General features: G+C 49.6%; 4 protein-coding genes across 4 annotated transcripts; 1 reads left to right on the plus strand and 3 right to left on the minus strand.

Annotated features, from left to right (window-relative positions):
- Positions 1-559: 559 nt before the first annotated feature.
- On the minus strand, positions 560-4,551 carry L228DRAFT_277600 (hypothetical protein; the record flags this gene model as incomplete). Its single annotated transcript, XM_018335631.1, has 2 exons — positions 560-4,334; positions 4,534-4,551. 2 exons carry the CDS (start codon positions 4,549-4,551, stop codon positions 966-968), a joined length of 3,387 nt encoding a protein of 1,128 aa, XP_018187793.1. The 3' UTR covers positions 560-965.
- Positions 4,552-10,386: 5,835 nt separating this feature from the next.
- On the minus strand, positions 10,387-11,276 carry L228DRAFT_239231 (hypothetical protein; the record flags this gene model as incomplete). The annotated part of the gene is made up of 2 exons (XM_018331122.1): positions 10,387-10,452; positions 10,545-11,276. 2 exons carry the CDS (start codon positions 11,274-11,276, stop codon positions 10,387-10,389), a joined length of 798 nt encoding a protein of 265 aa, XP_018187794.1.
- A 607-nt stretch (positions 11,277-11,883) lies between these two features.
- On the plus strand, positions 11,884-14,254 carry L228DRAFT_211430 (ATP-binding cassette, sub-family F, member 3; the record flags this gene model as incomplete). The annotated part of the gene is made up of 2 exons (XM_018329895.1): positions 11,884-13,790; positions 13,903-14,254. The coding sequence occupies 2 exons, from the start codon at positions 11,884-11,886 to the stop codon at positions 14,252-14,254; spliced, it is 2,259 nt and encodes a 752-aa protein (XP_018187795.1).
- A 79-nt stretch (positions 14,255-14,333) lies between these two features.
- L228DRAFT_261436 (fumarylacetoacetase) lies at positions 14,334-16,078 on the minus strand. The gene is made up of 2 exons (XM_018334337.1): positions 14,902-16,078; positions 14,334-14,785 (listed from the first exon to the last, which is right to left on the minus strand). The coding sequence occupies exons 1-2, from the start codon at positions 15,878-15,880 to the stop codon at positions 14,418-14,420; spliced, it is 1,347 nt and encodes a 448-aa protein (XP_018187796.1). The 5' UTR covers positions 15,881-16,078; the 3' UTR covers positions 14,334-14,417.
- Between the last annotated feature and the right edge of the window lie 49 nt (positions 16,079-16,127).

Raw genomic sequence — 16,127 nt, forward strand, 5'->3', positions numbered from 1 at the left:
CTATTGCCTTGAGTGGATGTTATCTGATTTCGAAGCCTGTTTTGACATGACACTTATTCACACCGGGCGTTTCGATAACAGTCGAACTGGCGTAAAAACGTTTGTATCGGGGTCCTAATATGGATAAAAACATTGAAGCAAAATAGAAAGGAAAAAAAAAGGAGGGTCGAGAGCAAGCAACGTACGGAAGAAAAGGCGCGAGGCATTTCATATACGGAGCAGAAATTTCAGGACAAAGGCAAAAGATTAGAAGCGTGTTGGCAGCAGCATCAGAAACACCTGTAGCACAAGAGCACCGCAAAGACCTGTAAAGCGAAAAGTCGGGGAATAACAACTCGGCAGACTATCAGAAAGATACAAATCAAAGGCAGAAAGGTGAAAATTTCCGGTGATTAACAGCATAATACTGAATGAATTTGGTATCAATTCTTGGGTTCCATGAAATGCCCCTCTGTGTTTCCCCATAGGAAGATTTAAAAACAATCAAATCAAGAGAATGGTGCCGGGATCAATCCCTTGCAGCAAATATAGTGGACTATAAAAATGAGAAAAACAAAAGCTCTGATGCACAAGACTTTTTGTTCGTATGCGTGTCATATGCCCTTGCGCGCTTCTACGCCACAACTGGCAGAATGATTCTAATGCGTCCTCGTTTAATTTAAACCGCTTCGAAAGAGGGATACGGAAAGAAAATTCGTCGTCAAGGAGAGTTTAAGGAATTTAATGTAGTGAATGCGAGAAAGAGACAAGTCTTGTAATAGTGGTATTGGCTTGGAGAGCCGTATTAACCCCGCCCGATGCAATTGCAAGATAAAATGCATAGCCTTCATGTACAAACAAAGAGGTGAAAAAGGTCGGTGGAGGATGAGAAAATAGCACCCTCTACGACGATGAAGGAGAAAGCGCGGAAGCTTGCCCATGGGTTGTTCTATTTTGAGCCGAAGAAATCGTGTCCAAGGTGAACTCTAGTTGACAGTCATTGTAGCAAGTTGCCCACATAGCTCATTCTCCCTTTCGTGACTGTGCGGGGAGGACCGACTGACGCTTGCACTGCTCTTCGTTCGAAGAATACGATCAGCAGCACTCAAGGGAGGGGTATTTGGCCGCTGGGCAAATATTTTACTGAATGGAGGATCTTGTGCGGTTGGAGGCTCAGATAAATCCCCCTCGGCATTGCGCACTACCTCGGCAAGGTTCCGTGCCAAAACGTTTACATGGCCTACCAGATCTTTGAGGGTCGTGGTATCAAATGGCATCTTCTTGGGAGATTGAGACTTAGTAACGGTCAGGGCAGGGGCCGTTTCGCTTCGACGAAGGTGCATCGTTTCAATCACTGATCTTGCCACAGCGGAAGAATCTTTTCGCGGTCGATTGGGTGTAATAGATTGCCTTGAAGAGTCGATCGATGGACGTCCGGAATCCTGCTTTTGGGGGGTAATCCCAAACACATCGTCGTCTGGGGATAAGACGGACTTGCGTCGAGGTCGACCTATCGGCGCGGGAGTTACAGACTCCTCGAATGCGCTGAAATCAAACTCTGAGTCTGCGGGAGTACCAGGAGGAAGCAACTCCTGTTCGTCGTCATCGAGTGTGGCGAGATTGATGATTCCTTCGGCCTCTTTCCAGAGACCAGCCGATGGACCATTTACAATGCCCTTAGATAGAGCTAAGGTACGCAAGCGCTTGAGATCCTCAACCAAAAGGGCAAACTCCCTAACGTGTCCCAAATGACCCAGAACATTTGCCTGTTGTTCGCGGATAGCCTGCGGGACAAACATGGCGATGCCGCTATCTACCCGCCTTTCTTCAGTGGTAGGACATTGACTCTCCTCACTCTCGCCAAAGTCGAAATCATCATTCCAGTCTTCAGAGGGACCCTTGCTTGGTAGTCCCCAGGTTCCAAAATGGCTATTCGCGGTATTCTGCTCCCGATTTGGGCCAAAATCTGGAGCCATCGATGGCACGCTTTGGCTGCGAATGTGCGCCTTGCTCGCCTTTTTACGTCCTTGCAACTTGCTTGTTCCAAAGTTGAGCCCTTGCTTTCCATGGACTGTACTTGGCCTGACCACTGTACCCGTTTGTGCGTCCTTGAATGGCGCAGCTTGTTCAGACCATTCAAAGATACTGGCTCTCGCACTCCTCTGCCCTTGGCCGGTGTCAAGCCTCAAAGGGGCGTTGATGAAGTCAAATTTGGACGTCGGTTCCAACGAGCTTGGAGGCTGTATTTGCGGTGAGTGGGGATAAGGCAATTCATTTCCAGCGGGAAGGTCAAGGTCCCAGTCTTCGATTTCTTCATCTTCGTCAAATGACCAACCCGTATCTTCTGCAGAGGTTTCCTTGGCATCCCAGTCCACATCCTCAAGGCTTAGAGGCAGAACTATGCGCGAAGGGGAATGGTCACCCACCTGAGATGGGCGGACTAATTGGGGAGCGGGCTTGATTGGAGTAGAAAAGTCCTCAGGCTCACTCTCGACATCCACTGGCTTGAGAGTCGAGGTACTATCGCTTTGACTGGGAAGCTGTTTGCCGATCTTGATATCCATCTCCGAACGAATGGAGGGAAGACTGCTGGGCAAACTATCATCGATTGTAATGCAAGACTCAGTCTTGTTAGGACGGGGTGGTGACTCGTCAACGATTGTATCTATGTTCGGCCCTGGTGTCCCTGTGACGCTACCTGCTGTACCCATGCGCGATGACCGAATCGAGTCATAGACTGTATCACTATGAAAATCCGAGTCATCGTCATCTCCTGACATCATCCTCATTTCGCTATCGGATCCCACCAGCGTTGAAGCTTTTTCGGAAGGGCCAAGTGAGATGCGGTGAGGGCCAATCGAAGATGAGGTTGTAGTTGGTGGAGTTGGTAGGTCTGCAGAATCTGCCTTTTCCATCGCAGAGGACGCAAGGGGCGAGGGTCCGAAACCCGAGTTCCCTTCTAATAACGGACCAAGGACAGGAAGAGGAGCGGATACATTGCGAGGTCGTCCCGTGACTTTAAAGGACTTAACGGAGGTAGAATCAATGGAGGTGTCACCAGTCTCTCCTGAAAAGGTGCTTGAACCCATCTGATCCAAATTGTTCATTGGATCGTCCGTTCCTGACGTTGAAGACGATCCTGGTGGATTTATAGATGGCGACAGGGGCGCAGAGACACTTCTCCTCCCATTTCCTACCCCGGACTTTGACCTTTTTAAAACAAGAAAGCTATGAGAGCGTGAAGGGTTGGATGAAGGAGGATGTGAAGAAAGTATATCAGTAATCGAAAAGGAGCGTCTCGAGGGACGCTGGGGGGTTTTATGGCCATCGATCGGCGACGAAATGTCGGCGCTAGAGAAAAACGTCTGAAGCCCTGCCGCCGTAGCAGGGCGATCATCTCTGAAGATGTACTCGTCCTCTTCGTCCAAACTCCCTCTTGAATCCTCAAACTCCAATTCTGGAGGAAGAACAGAGTCTCCAAGCACCAAAGTGGGCTGATTCCTCATATCTGGGACGATACGCCTGATTGCAGCACTATCCCCATTCCAGCCGCTTGCACTCTTTGTCCCCTTCGCCATCGTTGGTCTGAAATGGAGTCGCCAAGTGTCATGTTCACGGGGCAAGATTGACTTTCTGGGGTGACGAGGCGTTCGAGCGTACGAACCATCTCCCAAGTGAAGGCGTCGGAGGGTTGCAGAACGCTGGTGGCTAGTTGCCGGACGTCTCAGAGTTGGCACCTTTTCGCCTGAGCTAGCAAGCTGCGCGGTTGAGCCGGTCGCGGTTCGAGAGCGACTGCGCTTAACCAGCTTGTTTGGCGGCAAGGCGCCTGTAGGTAGAGTATTAGAAGGGCAAGGGTCTGCGAGTATTGGCTGACTAGAGCCATTTGAGAAAATGGAGGGCGATGCGGGGCGAGAGGACGAGGTCGGACTCGAGTCATGTGAGGAGAGACCTGACAATCGTTTGAGCCACGAGGTCCGACGCGAAGATCGAAGTGTGGCCGAAGAGTCCATGGATGGCAGCGGCTGCTCAGCGACAGGCGGGGAGTCTACATGGCTATACCACGGGAGGTGATTTAGAAAAGCTATGTGGGAGCTGCTCGGGCGCTCAAAGCTCCCAATATAGCCATTTGCCGTCGAAGGCGGTCTCGACGATGCGGTATTCTCGGGCCATGCGCCGGGAGGAAACCCCACAGAGACAGGGCGCTCTTTGTCAGAAATGAAAGTATCCTGATGTCCAATCCGTTCAGCGGTCCTTGCCTTGCCGTCGTTGCGCGGCTGGGTCGTGGGCGTAGAATTGTCAGGATGGGCAAAAGAATAGCCCACAGCTGCTACACCGACAGTGCTGGTTGCACATAACTAGAGATCGTCGACATTGGTTAGCATGAGCGCCCATAAATTGAGACCAATATTTGATGTAGTTGCTGCAGCTTGAACTCGAGCATCTGAGCACTTGTTGCTTGGCTACAGCGTCGCGGTGAAGCCTGCTCATACGGGCTCATAACAAGAGGAGCGGTGAAGTTGAGAACGTATCGGTATGAGAGTAAAAGAGGCTCACCGTTGGGATCGTCTTCATTATTGCTCTTGCATACGCTGCGAGAGCATCAACAGCAGTAAAGATTGATAAACGGCGTCGAGGAGGAACGAAGGAGCAGTCGCAATAGACCGAAGAACGAGGGAGTGGGTGGCAGGGAGCATTATTCGCATGGTGAAACTAATCGTTTCCTAACAATGCATCATCGCCAGGAAGGAACGACCGGCGATTGAGAATATAGTAAGAAGGCGCAAGGACAGCGAAATAGACACAGCAACGAGGCTAAGTTGTGATGAACGAGGGAAGCTCTTCTTGGGCTTCCTTTGCACCGTAGCAACGAGTGACGACGGGAGCAAAGCTGCGAATTCACTGGGCCCTAAACGATTCGATGTCAAGGAAGAATGCCGACACACCTCAGGCTGCACAAATGCAGGAACTGAAGATGATGATGCGACAGGGAGGATGAAGGAAGGAGAAGCAGCCGCCGCTCACCAATCGGTCCCACGTCTCACTCTCCAGATGCCCTCGGGCTGCCCGTTTCAGGTTGCGAGCGAAGCTTCGGTACGACTTAAGTACCTTGCAGCCACACCAGATTTACGCTTTCAATCTCTGCCCTGGCTATGTACATTTCAAGTAGTTCTCAAGTACAAAATAAACACCACAGCGGGTCACAACCATTTAATCAAATACCCAATATCGACTCGTAGCCATTCAGTCAACTGGAGGAACGGACTCTCTCTCCAGGCCATGCATTGAGGTTGCAGAGAATGACAACACGCTCGTTTACTCTACCAGAAAAGCGATGGGGAGGTCCAACTTTGGTTTACTTATTACCCACCTGGGGGAATAGGTTCAGTTTTGGTGTCGCGCTTGGCCCGGGATCGATATGGGACCGGCGGGCGTCCTTGGCCTGTAGGGAGACCCTTCGGGGGGGTCTAGTCTGCGTTTCCATGGCTTCATAGGCCAGCAACCCAGGCTACTAGGATGTCAGGCATGTGGCCAACAAACCAACTGAAGGCGCCAGTGGGTCTTGGCGGAACCAATAATGCCTGACCCCCGGTTGCGATCTGACGGATCTTAACCGTGCGAGGAAAGACCACAGCAAGGAAAAGCAGGGCACGCAAGTCTCTAGGTCAAGGGATGGTGATCAAGTTAAGAGCTGACTCCTAACGCTATCAGGTAGTCCACCCCCTGTCCGGTGGATAATAGCCTGAACTTCTTGCTGCGAGCTCGCTGCATATCCTGATATCGTCTGGCCCCCCTGCACGCCTCGTCAATCAGCAGCACAGGGAGTAACAGGGAAAGGGCCGGAAGAGGAGAGACGCAATGAACCCAGATTCAATATTAAGCACCGCTCACCAGCCTCTCCCTCTCAATCATAAGCCCGTTAATTTGCAATGGAAACACCCGTAGTTCGTTGGAGACTTGGCCCGCCAACGTCTTCGTCATCGTTTGAGCCTTTTCAATCAACGCTTGTGCCTTCCAGTCCTCTTCTCCGCGCCGAAAACACAACGGACTGGAGGCCGTCTCTGGCTTGGCTCGCTCTGCCCCTCCCCCAACTCGTCGATCCGACGATCGATCGGATCAGCGCAGACACCTCATGTCTTTGCTCGGTTCCAGGAAAGGGGAAGCCATGAATTGCTCTCGACAAGCCCTGGTTCATCTCCCGCAGCCAAAAATTCTTCGTCCCGCGGCGTTGAGATATCGTGGGCCCATGGCGTCCACTGAGATGGGCCTATAAAGGTAAATTTGCTATAATCCGAAAAACCCATAAAATCGAACCGAGATACCTAGTTCAAGTCTGACAAGGCCCGTCAACAACTCCAATGCAAGATCAATGCCGACCCACTGACCGTTCAGAAGGAACGCCACAGTTTCTCCGCCAGTACATCATCTGGGAATCCCGGAAGGGATTGGAGAAAGCGGCTGAGGGCTGCACGGTGACTCCGTATCGCATAGGAAGTAATCATCCCTACTCATTGATACACCCAGGAGTACTGGAGATGGGGGCCAAAGAAGGCTGTGATTCCACTGATCGAACCGACACATTTTTTTCTTTCTCCTTTTCTTTATTCTTTCTTCTTTCTTGCTTGCCTTTCCCTTTTGTCTTCAATGCATTTCCCCCTTCTTAGCAACGCGTAACATTCTGGCTTTGTTCATTTGATGGTATGACCCCACGTGCTTCAAATCCATGGTCTAGTCAGTTCTACTCCGATAATTGTGAACGCTCCGAGGAATGCGAAAGCACCAGTGACCAATTTTGCTCTTTCAAAACACCAGATTTTCTTCCTCTGTCCCCCCTCTCTCTCTCCCGTAACTAGTCAACGCTGATCCAGGGTCATCCCCTGTAATGTCTGCTCCTGTCCGTTCGTAGGTAAGTTCAAACCTCGTTCCTCTCACACATGGAGAGCCGGACACACACCCCCTCTCCGTTGAGTAACACCGTACCGTAATACCTTCGTACCCCTCCTCCTACCTTGCTCTATCGCATCAGACCTCTTTCCACATCACAGTGGACTTCACCTTACCCGATATGCTGCCCCTGTTGTCGGGTTTGTTTTCCCAGTTTTCAGCTCCCACGAAAAAGCCAATTCGGGAACGTGATTGGATCTCCGTGCCTCCGACGGTTTCTTTTATTCTTTCAACACTCATGAACCATCTATTGCACACCCCCCACTTTCGTGTACCGGAATATCTTTAGCGGGAGCTTGAGACGGCAGTACTGCTTTCTCGGCTTTCTTTGCCTTTTCGTTCTCTTTGATGGTGATGATGATGATGATGATGATGATGAAGATCCGTCGTAGTGAGTTCTTTGTCTTGCAATGACAGCTCATAATGATACATGTTCATGAAAGGAGCTTAATCGCTCGAGCACTGCTGCTATCGGTGTTATCGCGACATCCCAACATTGTTCTCGTCATCTCCCGAAATCATTGTCGCTAAAGGCAACCCCCGACAGTCAAACCGATGATGACCATCATCATTCCCAGCATCGCTATTATCTGCCCCTGGGGCGAGATGATCCGTGTTCCATTCTGTTCGCTTGCAGGCCCAAGCTTTGGCTGAGGCACTCTGCAGACGCCATCACCACGCAATTCGTCAGCGCCATGATCGGCAGAGTACGAGAACTTTATTAGCATGATAACCTCGCCCTGTTCTTCCCCGGTTCGCTGCCAGGAAGTGTTTCGAAAACCCGCAATTGTCGGAGCATTGTCCGAGCGCAACGCAAGGGTCTTGAGGTTTCCGGGTACAAACCTCTTCTCACCAAAGAGTCACCCGTCCTTGTGGCAAACCTGAGCCACTCGCCCCACCTAGACAAGCACTCTTGGGCTTCTTTTCTTACCATATTGTATCTCCATACTATACTTTTATCTGTAACCCGCTTTCAAGGGGTTAGCATATGCTTCTCACTAATCCCTTGCGGCGTCTCCGCATCGACCGGGTCCCACTGCAGATTGCAGACGCAGACGCTATTTTCCGACTTAAAATTACGTTCAACCGGCTTGGCTTTCGGAGGCACCAAAAAGCAGCTGATCATATTTCGGAGCTATATTGCTGCTAGAGAAGCCGTGCGGTGGCATGGTTGAGCAAAGCACTCCGCCGAATGTTCCAAATGTAAGAGATTGAGCATTCGAAAACATAAATCATGCGATTAGTATAGGTGTCTCTGACCATGTCTTATCATGACTAACCATTGATTGACCGACTCATGCTCTGGGGTAGGCCTTCCAGCGGGGCAATCCCACATTGCGTGCAAGCGTCTAACCGAAGCTGATTGCTGCAACTAATCTTTGGCTACTTGATTAGCATCACCCAGCTACACAGCATCCGGGCGATACTGTCGATAAGTGTCTACTCTGTAACATGCTCATAAACCATTAGAACAAGGAGATTAATAGGTTAAAGATCGGTTAAGACGAAAGAAACCTACATGAATGAGGCGTAGGTAGACATCCCAGTTCAGCCTCCTTGATCATTTCAGCCGCGAGAGCTACTGGCTTCCTAGAACCTTCTTGTCCTTGTCCCTCTGGGTGTCTAACTGGCTACAGCATCGACACCCCTAACCCCTCAAATGGCGCTTCTGGAAGCCAAGTCATCCTATCATGACTGCCCGTACGGAGTGTCTTCGGCTCCAATAAGCCGTCCGCGCACATGATTTGCGAATTCTCCCTGATAAATTTATGCAGGAGAAAGGAGATGATCTCTTTTCGCTCATGGTAGCCCAACTTACTTTTTTTAAGCCCTTTGATCATCCGACTTATCAAACTGTTTGCCTCCAAATTCAATTTACAATCCTATGAGTCGTCAGAATTTGCAGTTCATGAAACCTTTGGTTCTATCACTGCTTCCAGCGGGACGAATTGGAGACGGCTACGTGTATCGCACATTATCAGCGAAGTTTGCCTTTTTCTTTTCCCATTAATCGCCGTCTTAAGATATACAGCACTATGTTAAAACTGTATGTCTTACTTTGAAACCTTTGTTCCTAAACGCTCTCGCTACCTGAAGTGGGTGAGGCTTCAAAAAGCCGCTCAAACTTCTGAATTAGTTTAACATTGTCAACCGCTCTGTGTACCTTGCATAAAGTCTGCATGGTGGCTGAATATCCATCGGGTGTCGCTTGCATCGTTGTCTCAACTTCCTCCCCCCGGCGGTCACAAGGAACCAATTGAATGGACACATCCACATTGAATATTGGTTCTTCTTTTCGTCTTATTCTTGTTACTATCAAGTTTCTCTCGACTTGCACAACTGAGGAAGATACCGATATTCGAGAGCAAGGACGTGTTGGGGGAAGAACGCTCTATTGGCTTGCCCGAGGAAGGACTTGTATTTAGTCTACCCTCGATTGACTTTGAATCTCCACTCTTTGCAACGTTTGCCTCGCTCTTCCATGGTAAAGCTTAGTGTATCACTGAATTTGCAGTTGCGCAAGCTATTGGATCCCGAAGAGCTGAAGACTTGGGCTCTGCGTTGTAATATGATCCTGTATCATTAGCTGGTTTGCCTTCCACATCCCGACATCAGCCAGAATATTCTATTATTTTTACACCCAAACAAACGCAGAAGGACTCCCATAACTTGATATGTTGTGTTATACATGCACCCACACATAATTTCACCACCAAGCATATTCGAAGCAAAGGCATTTTGAACCCGTCAGGATCTACATGCTGCCTGCAAAGCACTCTCTTTCAGGATTGGCGCAAGTCCCGGGAGCGAGCCGTTGCACAGTGCATATGGTTGTACCGTCACCTGTAGAGGACTCATCCCTCACTTGACGCGTGAGACTTTCAACCATGTCTCGGAGGAACGGAATAATCTCAGGGTAAAAATTGTAAATCCTATCGCTTGCATGCTCATTATGCTGTGACAGCATCGAATTGGTTCCATGTTCCGGTTGCCAAGCCAGCAATGTCAGGCACCCCCCTAGCATATGGGATGTACTCCAAATTGTTCCGGGTGTCTTTTGGAGCGTGGGGCGCCAAGTGAGAAATTATTTTTGGGTTGTTGTTGATGAAGTCATGCATTGCAGGCGAAGAGTGACGTTCTTGAGCAGTAAAATTTGACGTGGTTTTTGTTGGAGGCCAATTGATTCGCTTTATCCATTAGAGAAGTTCTCAATTTATTTAAATACGGTGTTGTGGGTAAGAATTATCTGTGATAGTGCCTTCAAAAAATAAAATAATTCTGCTCCGCCACCCTCACCCTCTTTTTTCATGCATAATTGTATGGAGCGGAGAAAGTTTTGATGTGGAGTGGTATTAACCTAGTAACGATAATTTCGAGAGTTTCAAAGGCGTGACTATTGAATTGGACAACGAAAACAACTTGTCATTTGCATCCCAGATTAAAAAAAGCTCTGCGGCCTGGGAACTAGTAAATTCCAGGGATCAACCGGTATGGCACACGCTGCTTAATCGCTTTCCACTCTTCGCCGTACTAGATTGATATCGACGTTAGCATAGCTGCGCATCATGGGGATGAGGGCCATCCTCTAAAAACAATAATTGACCACGTAAAGTCTGACATACCCGTTTCGTGCAGTATTCATCCACCGACGGAACTGCTCTGTGTGTGAAGTCATAAAGCAAAAATCCTCCTGTGAACAGACCCAATGGCAACCCAGCGGCCGCAAGCGCATAGCCAGTACGCCAAGTAACATATCCTCCCAAATTGATATGCCTCGCAAAAGTAAATAGACCACCACCATAGGGCTTGCCTTCGTTTTTCGGGTCCGCCTTGAATGCCTTCCGTTGAAATTCAGAAATTAGTTCCATCGAAATGCCAGTCACAAACAGTCCTACGCCCGCCCAAAACACGGGAGATGTAGGCAACTTGTCTGCTGACAACCCTTGCCAACCGTGCAGCGAAAGAGGCGCCATAGAGGTGACAGACCATAGTGACAATATTGTGTTGAGCGTGTTGAAAAAGGAATTGAAGGCTCCGATAAAAAGTGCCGCCCACACAGGCATCTTTTGCTCTGCAATTCCTAGTCGCCAGGTGATATGCTTGAAGGCACTACCCACGGAAAGCCCAACTATGACAGCGTAGTAAGGCTGCAGACCAAGAACACCTGCGCTAGAGAGATTGAGCGGTTGAATGGCTCGCCCGCCAAAGTACTCAATTAATCTGATGCCCCAGCCGTTGCGCAGGATGGCATATTGCAAAAATGGATCAGCGGCACGGAGCCCAGTAAATACGGCAGTTCCAATAGGCGTGGGGCCCTTCTCGCGCAACGCGTCTGCCCGTGGTGCTCGAGGCATTGTGAATGAGGAATTAGAAAGTAAGGACTGTCGTGGTGAGTTGGATTGGCCAGAGTAGGATGACAAGGCTATTATCGATGATTGGGAAATTTAGGCCCTCTCGAGAATCAACTTATATCAGCTTAATAGATGATTATCAATCACTCGAGGGGAAGGCAATGACATTCCGCCTGATGACCCCTTAGCTCCTCCGCATTCGTGCATGGCATGTCTCCTAGGTCCCTTAAGCCAAAGGTCCGAAGCATCAATTGCCCGCGTAAGTGCTATTTAAAATGCAAATAGGCAATCTATATTTGCTTTATAAAATCATGATTATTAGCCTTCGAGGGACTTGATTTCTTGTTAGACTTTCTTCATCGATATTGAACAACCTGACGCTGCTGTTGAATTGTTTTGAATCCAATATGCATCTCCAGTGGTGACGTCTATCGATAATCTGATAAACTTGCGCCAATCCCATTTTGGATATTATCACGGCAACTACCGAAAAGCTTCAAAGTGATGATAATTGTTCATGGGGTATGAAAAAGCAGCAACACACCACTAATTTCGCGCGTCATAATAATCATCCCCTCCAGAGCTTATAGGGCTCTGTAATTTGCACAAAATGGAGTCAGAAATCAGAGCGCAGATTCCGGACATTGATCCCATTCTCTCCGAATACTCCATTGGGTACCTCAACCATGCATCCAACAATCTTGCTGCGGAGGCTGACCCGGAAGGGCCCTCCCCGATCGCGGAAGCTATGGAAACCATCACCGGACTTCTTGTATCGGCTTCTGGCGATCTGAGCGAGCAAAATGAGACTACTATCAGAAATCTCGTGGACAAGTTTATCTCCAAGCTCAATGCCGCAAATGGCGTGGACGGCGAGCGAAGACAAATGGCTCCCAGCATGCGGAAGCTCGAACGTTCTATCCAGGTCGGCTCACAACGAAACATGTCATCAACGTTGGGTCTTGCTGGTGCGGGTGTAGATTTGGAAGCTGCTAGCGGCAAAAGGGTGGAATCCCGAGTTGACAAGAAGAAACTGGAAAAGGCAGAACGCAAGTTGCGAGCTAAGCAGGACAAGAAGACAATGAAGACCGTCGAATACGAGTCCTCCAAGCTTCTGGATCAGCCGGACGAAACACAGTCTTACGAGGAATTTTTCATGGCTGTCAACCCTCTCCAGCTGGGTGCCGACGCGCAAAAGAGCAAGGACATTAAGGTCGACAGCTTCGATCTTTCTATCAGCGGAACGCGCATTCTCAGCGACACCTCTCTTACTCTTGCACACGGTCGAAGATACGGTCTCGTCGGTCAGAACGGTATTGGTAAATCAACCCTGCTTCGCGCTCTGAGTCGAAGAGAGGTCGCCATTCCAACCCACATTTCGATTCTCCACGTCGAGCAGGAAATCACAGGAGACGATACCCCGGCGCTGCAGGCGGTGCTGGATGCCGATGTCTGGCGCAAGCATTTGCTCAAGGAGCAGGACAAGATTACCAAAGAGCTCAACGAGCTCGAGACTGAGCGGTCAGGAATGGCCGACACATCCGCGGATGCAGAGCGGCTGGACAAGCACCGCGAGGGTCTCGACAGCACGCTCAGCGACATTCATGGCAAATTGGCCGAAATGGAATCCGACAAGGCCGAATCAAGAGCGGCCAGTATTCTGTGGGGTCTGGGTTTCTCCAAGGAGCGCCAGCAATACGCCACCAAGACTTTCTCGGGAGGTTGGCGTATGCGATTGGCGTTGGCGCGAGCACTCTTCTGCGAGCCAGATCTCCTTTTGCTTGACGAACCGTCCAACATGTTGGATGTCCCCTCTATTGCTTTCCTGTCCAATTATCTTCAAGGCTATCCCAGCACCGTTCTCGTCGTTTCGCACGACAGAGCTTTCCTCAACGAAGTCGCGACGGATATTGTTCACCAACACTCGGAGCGTCTCGATTACTACAAGGGCGCGAACTTTGAATCCTTCTACGCTACGAAGGAGGAACGCCGGAAGACCGCCAAGCGCGAATACGAGAACCAAATGGCCCAGCGGGCCCACTTGCAAGCCTTCATTGACAAGTTCCGATACAATGCGGCCAAATCCTCAGAGGCTCAGTCACGTATCAAGAAGCTCGAGAAGATGCCTGTTCTTCAGGCGCCCGAGGCCGAGTACACAGTTCACTTCAAGTTTCCCGAGGTGGAAAAGCTGTCGCCTCCTATTCTGCAGATGAGCGGCGTCTGCTTCGGCTACAGTCCGGACAAACCTCTTCTCAAAGATGTCGATCTCGACGTTCAGCTCGACTCGCGAATCGGTATCGTCGGTCCTAACGGTGCCGGTAAAACCACTGTGCTCAAATTACTCATTGGACAACTGCAACCCACGAAGGGTATCATTTCGCAGAACCCTAGATTGCGTGTCGGCTTCTTTGCCCAGCACCATGTTGATGCACTAGATCTCACCATGAGCGCTGTCGGATTTATGGCCAAGAATTTCCCTGGCAAGCCGGATGAGGAATATCGAAGACATTTGGGAGCGTATGTAATCCCTAAATTCCGTTCTCTTGGTTTATTTTTGCCCCCTCCTTCTTTTTATGGACAGGGGTTTTCCTTTTCTTCTGTTCCCGTGACTGACTTTGTAACCCATTAGATTCGGTATCACGGGCACGACTGGTCTTCAACGGATGGCTCTGCTTTCGGGAGGTCAAAAGTCCCGTGTCGCATTCGCCTGTCTGTCCCTCACCAACCCGCACATTCTCGTGCTCGACGAACCTTCCAACCATCTTGATATCGAAGCTATGGACGCCTTGTCTGATGCGCTCAGGAACTTTGAGGGTGGTGTCCTCATGGTCTCTCACGACGTTACTATGCTCCAAACTGTCTGCAGCAGCCTCTGGGTTTGCGATAATGGCACTGTCGAGCAGTTCCCTGGTGATGTCGCTGCTTATAAGAAGCGCATCACTGCCCAGGCTAATGAAGCTGGTGTTGTCCAAATGCATTAGATGTATTAGTTTACATAAGCACTCAAAGTCTTGTTTCGGATTATTCCAAAAATCACGTACTGGATGATTTATGGAGAAAAGAGTCTCAATATGAATAGGATATAAAGCTTGAATCCACTTATCTATCGACTGAAAAATGCAAATCAAGCCTCAAATAGAAAAATCAACGTTGCAAAGCAGGCATTACAGTTCCAACACAGTCTCCAAATCCTACCAATTCTCCTTCCTTCTCTACTCCGCTTCTGCCTCCCGCCCACGCTCGAAGCCTAACTGTATCTCCATCCTGCAAGTACATTCTCTCTTCCTTTTCCGAACCGTGTCCCAGCGTTATCGGGACTCGTCCGCCCTGCGTCTGCTCTAACAAACAACCCTGCGTGCCCTCCCGGGTGCCGCTTATCGTGCCAGAACCCAACAGGTCACCAACGGCCATGGGACAACCAGTGACCGTATGATGCGCAATCATTTGCGGATAAGACCAGAGAAGATTGCGTCCGTTGGAGCGGCAGATTGTGTAGGTGTTTCCTTTTTTTGCTACAGTCGTGCTTTGTCAGTATACATGTCCATGTTCGATAGACGAGTCCGCCATCTATGCGGCCCAGAAACTCAAATGAAAAGGAAACAAATAGGTAAATGGGACAAGAACTCACTCGTCAAATCGACCTCGAGATTCAAATCCAACGCACTCTTCTCGGGATCAGCCTCTCTCAAATAATCTAACACTTGATGCTCATTCTCTAGCCCTTTCGCCTTAAACGGCTCCAACGCATCGGCAAGGATGACCCAGGCACTAATTGACGTGCCAAAGTTCTTCGCCGTGAACGGACCCAGGGGCACATACTCCCATGTCTGGACATCTCTGGCTGACCAATCATTCAAAAGGACATATCCAAAGATATAATCATGGGCTTGGACCACGGGGATCGGTTCGCCCATGTCGTTCGCGCGGCAAATGAACGCGCCCAATTCGAGCTCAAAATCCAGACGTTTACAAGGCTGATGTACGGGGACAGGGGTAGAATCAGAATCAGAACCCGAATCTTTGATAATCTGGCCCCAAGGTCTGCGGATTGGCGTGCCAGATACCACGACCGACGACGCACGCCCGTGATACGCGACAGGCAAATGCGTGTAATTAGGTTGCAAAGCCGTGTTGGGTTCCCGGAAGAGCACGCCCACGGTATAAGCGTGATTCTTGCCCGCGTAGAAATCGGTATAGTCGCCAATGTGGAAGGGCATATGCGTCTCAATGGAGTCTAAAGGGTACAATGATTGTGCCTGGAGACCCTTGTTGAGTTTCAAAATGTCCGGATAGGGAGTATCTTCGGAAAAGACATCTTGTAGGTATTCTCGGACTTGACGGTGCAGAGGACGTCCAAGCGCGGCAAAGGCGTTCAGCGTAGGCTGAGAGAAGACGGACAAATAGGGCTTAATTGCAGCCAGATCGTTGAAGCCGCCGGCAGCGTGGCCGTTGCTGGATGAAAACATGTGTAGGTCTAGCGCATAATTGCCTATGGCTACGGCAACGTGGGGGATGCGGGACGTGGGTGTGGTGATGATGCCAAACGGGAGATTTGACAATGAGAAATGAGAGTTGTGAGGGATAGGAAGCCAGGATTTTCGGGCCATGGTGATTCTTTTTCTTTCTCTTTCTCTCCTTTTTTTGGCTGTCGATCGGAGGACTCAAAAAAAGGGAACAGGTTTGTCAACCTGTTAAAAGGCAGTACGGGGCAAGCGGGGAATCGTAAAGATGAAGAAGTCTAGTTCGATGTGAGCACCACCAAAGATTGCCTGAATACACAAGTGCTAAATGTTTGCAAAATGGGGAATTGCAAATGCGATTGACAGAGCAACAGGATTTGTATTTATGTGAGAG

Source organism: Xylona heveae (assembly GCF_001619985.1).
Source record: "Xylona heveae TC161 unplaced genomic scaffold L228scaffold_6, whole genome shotgun sequence".
Taxonomy (NCBI): domain Eukaryota; kingdom Fungi; phylum Ascomycota; class Xylonomycetes; order Xylonales; family Xylonaceae; genus Xylona; species Xylona heveae.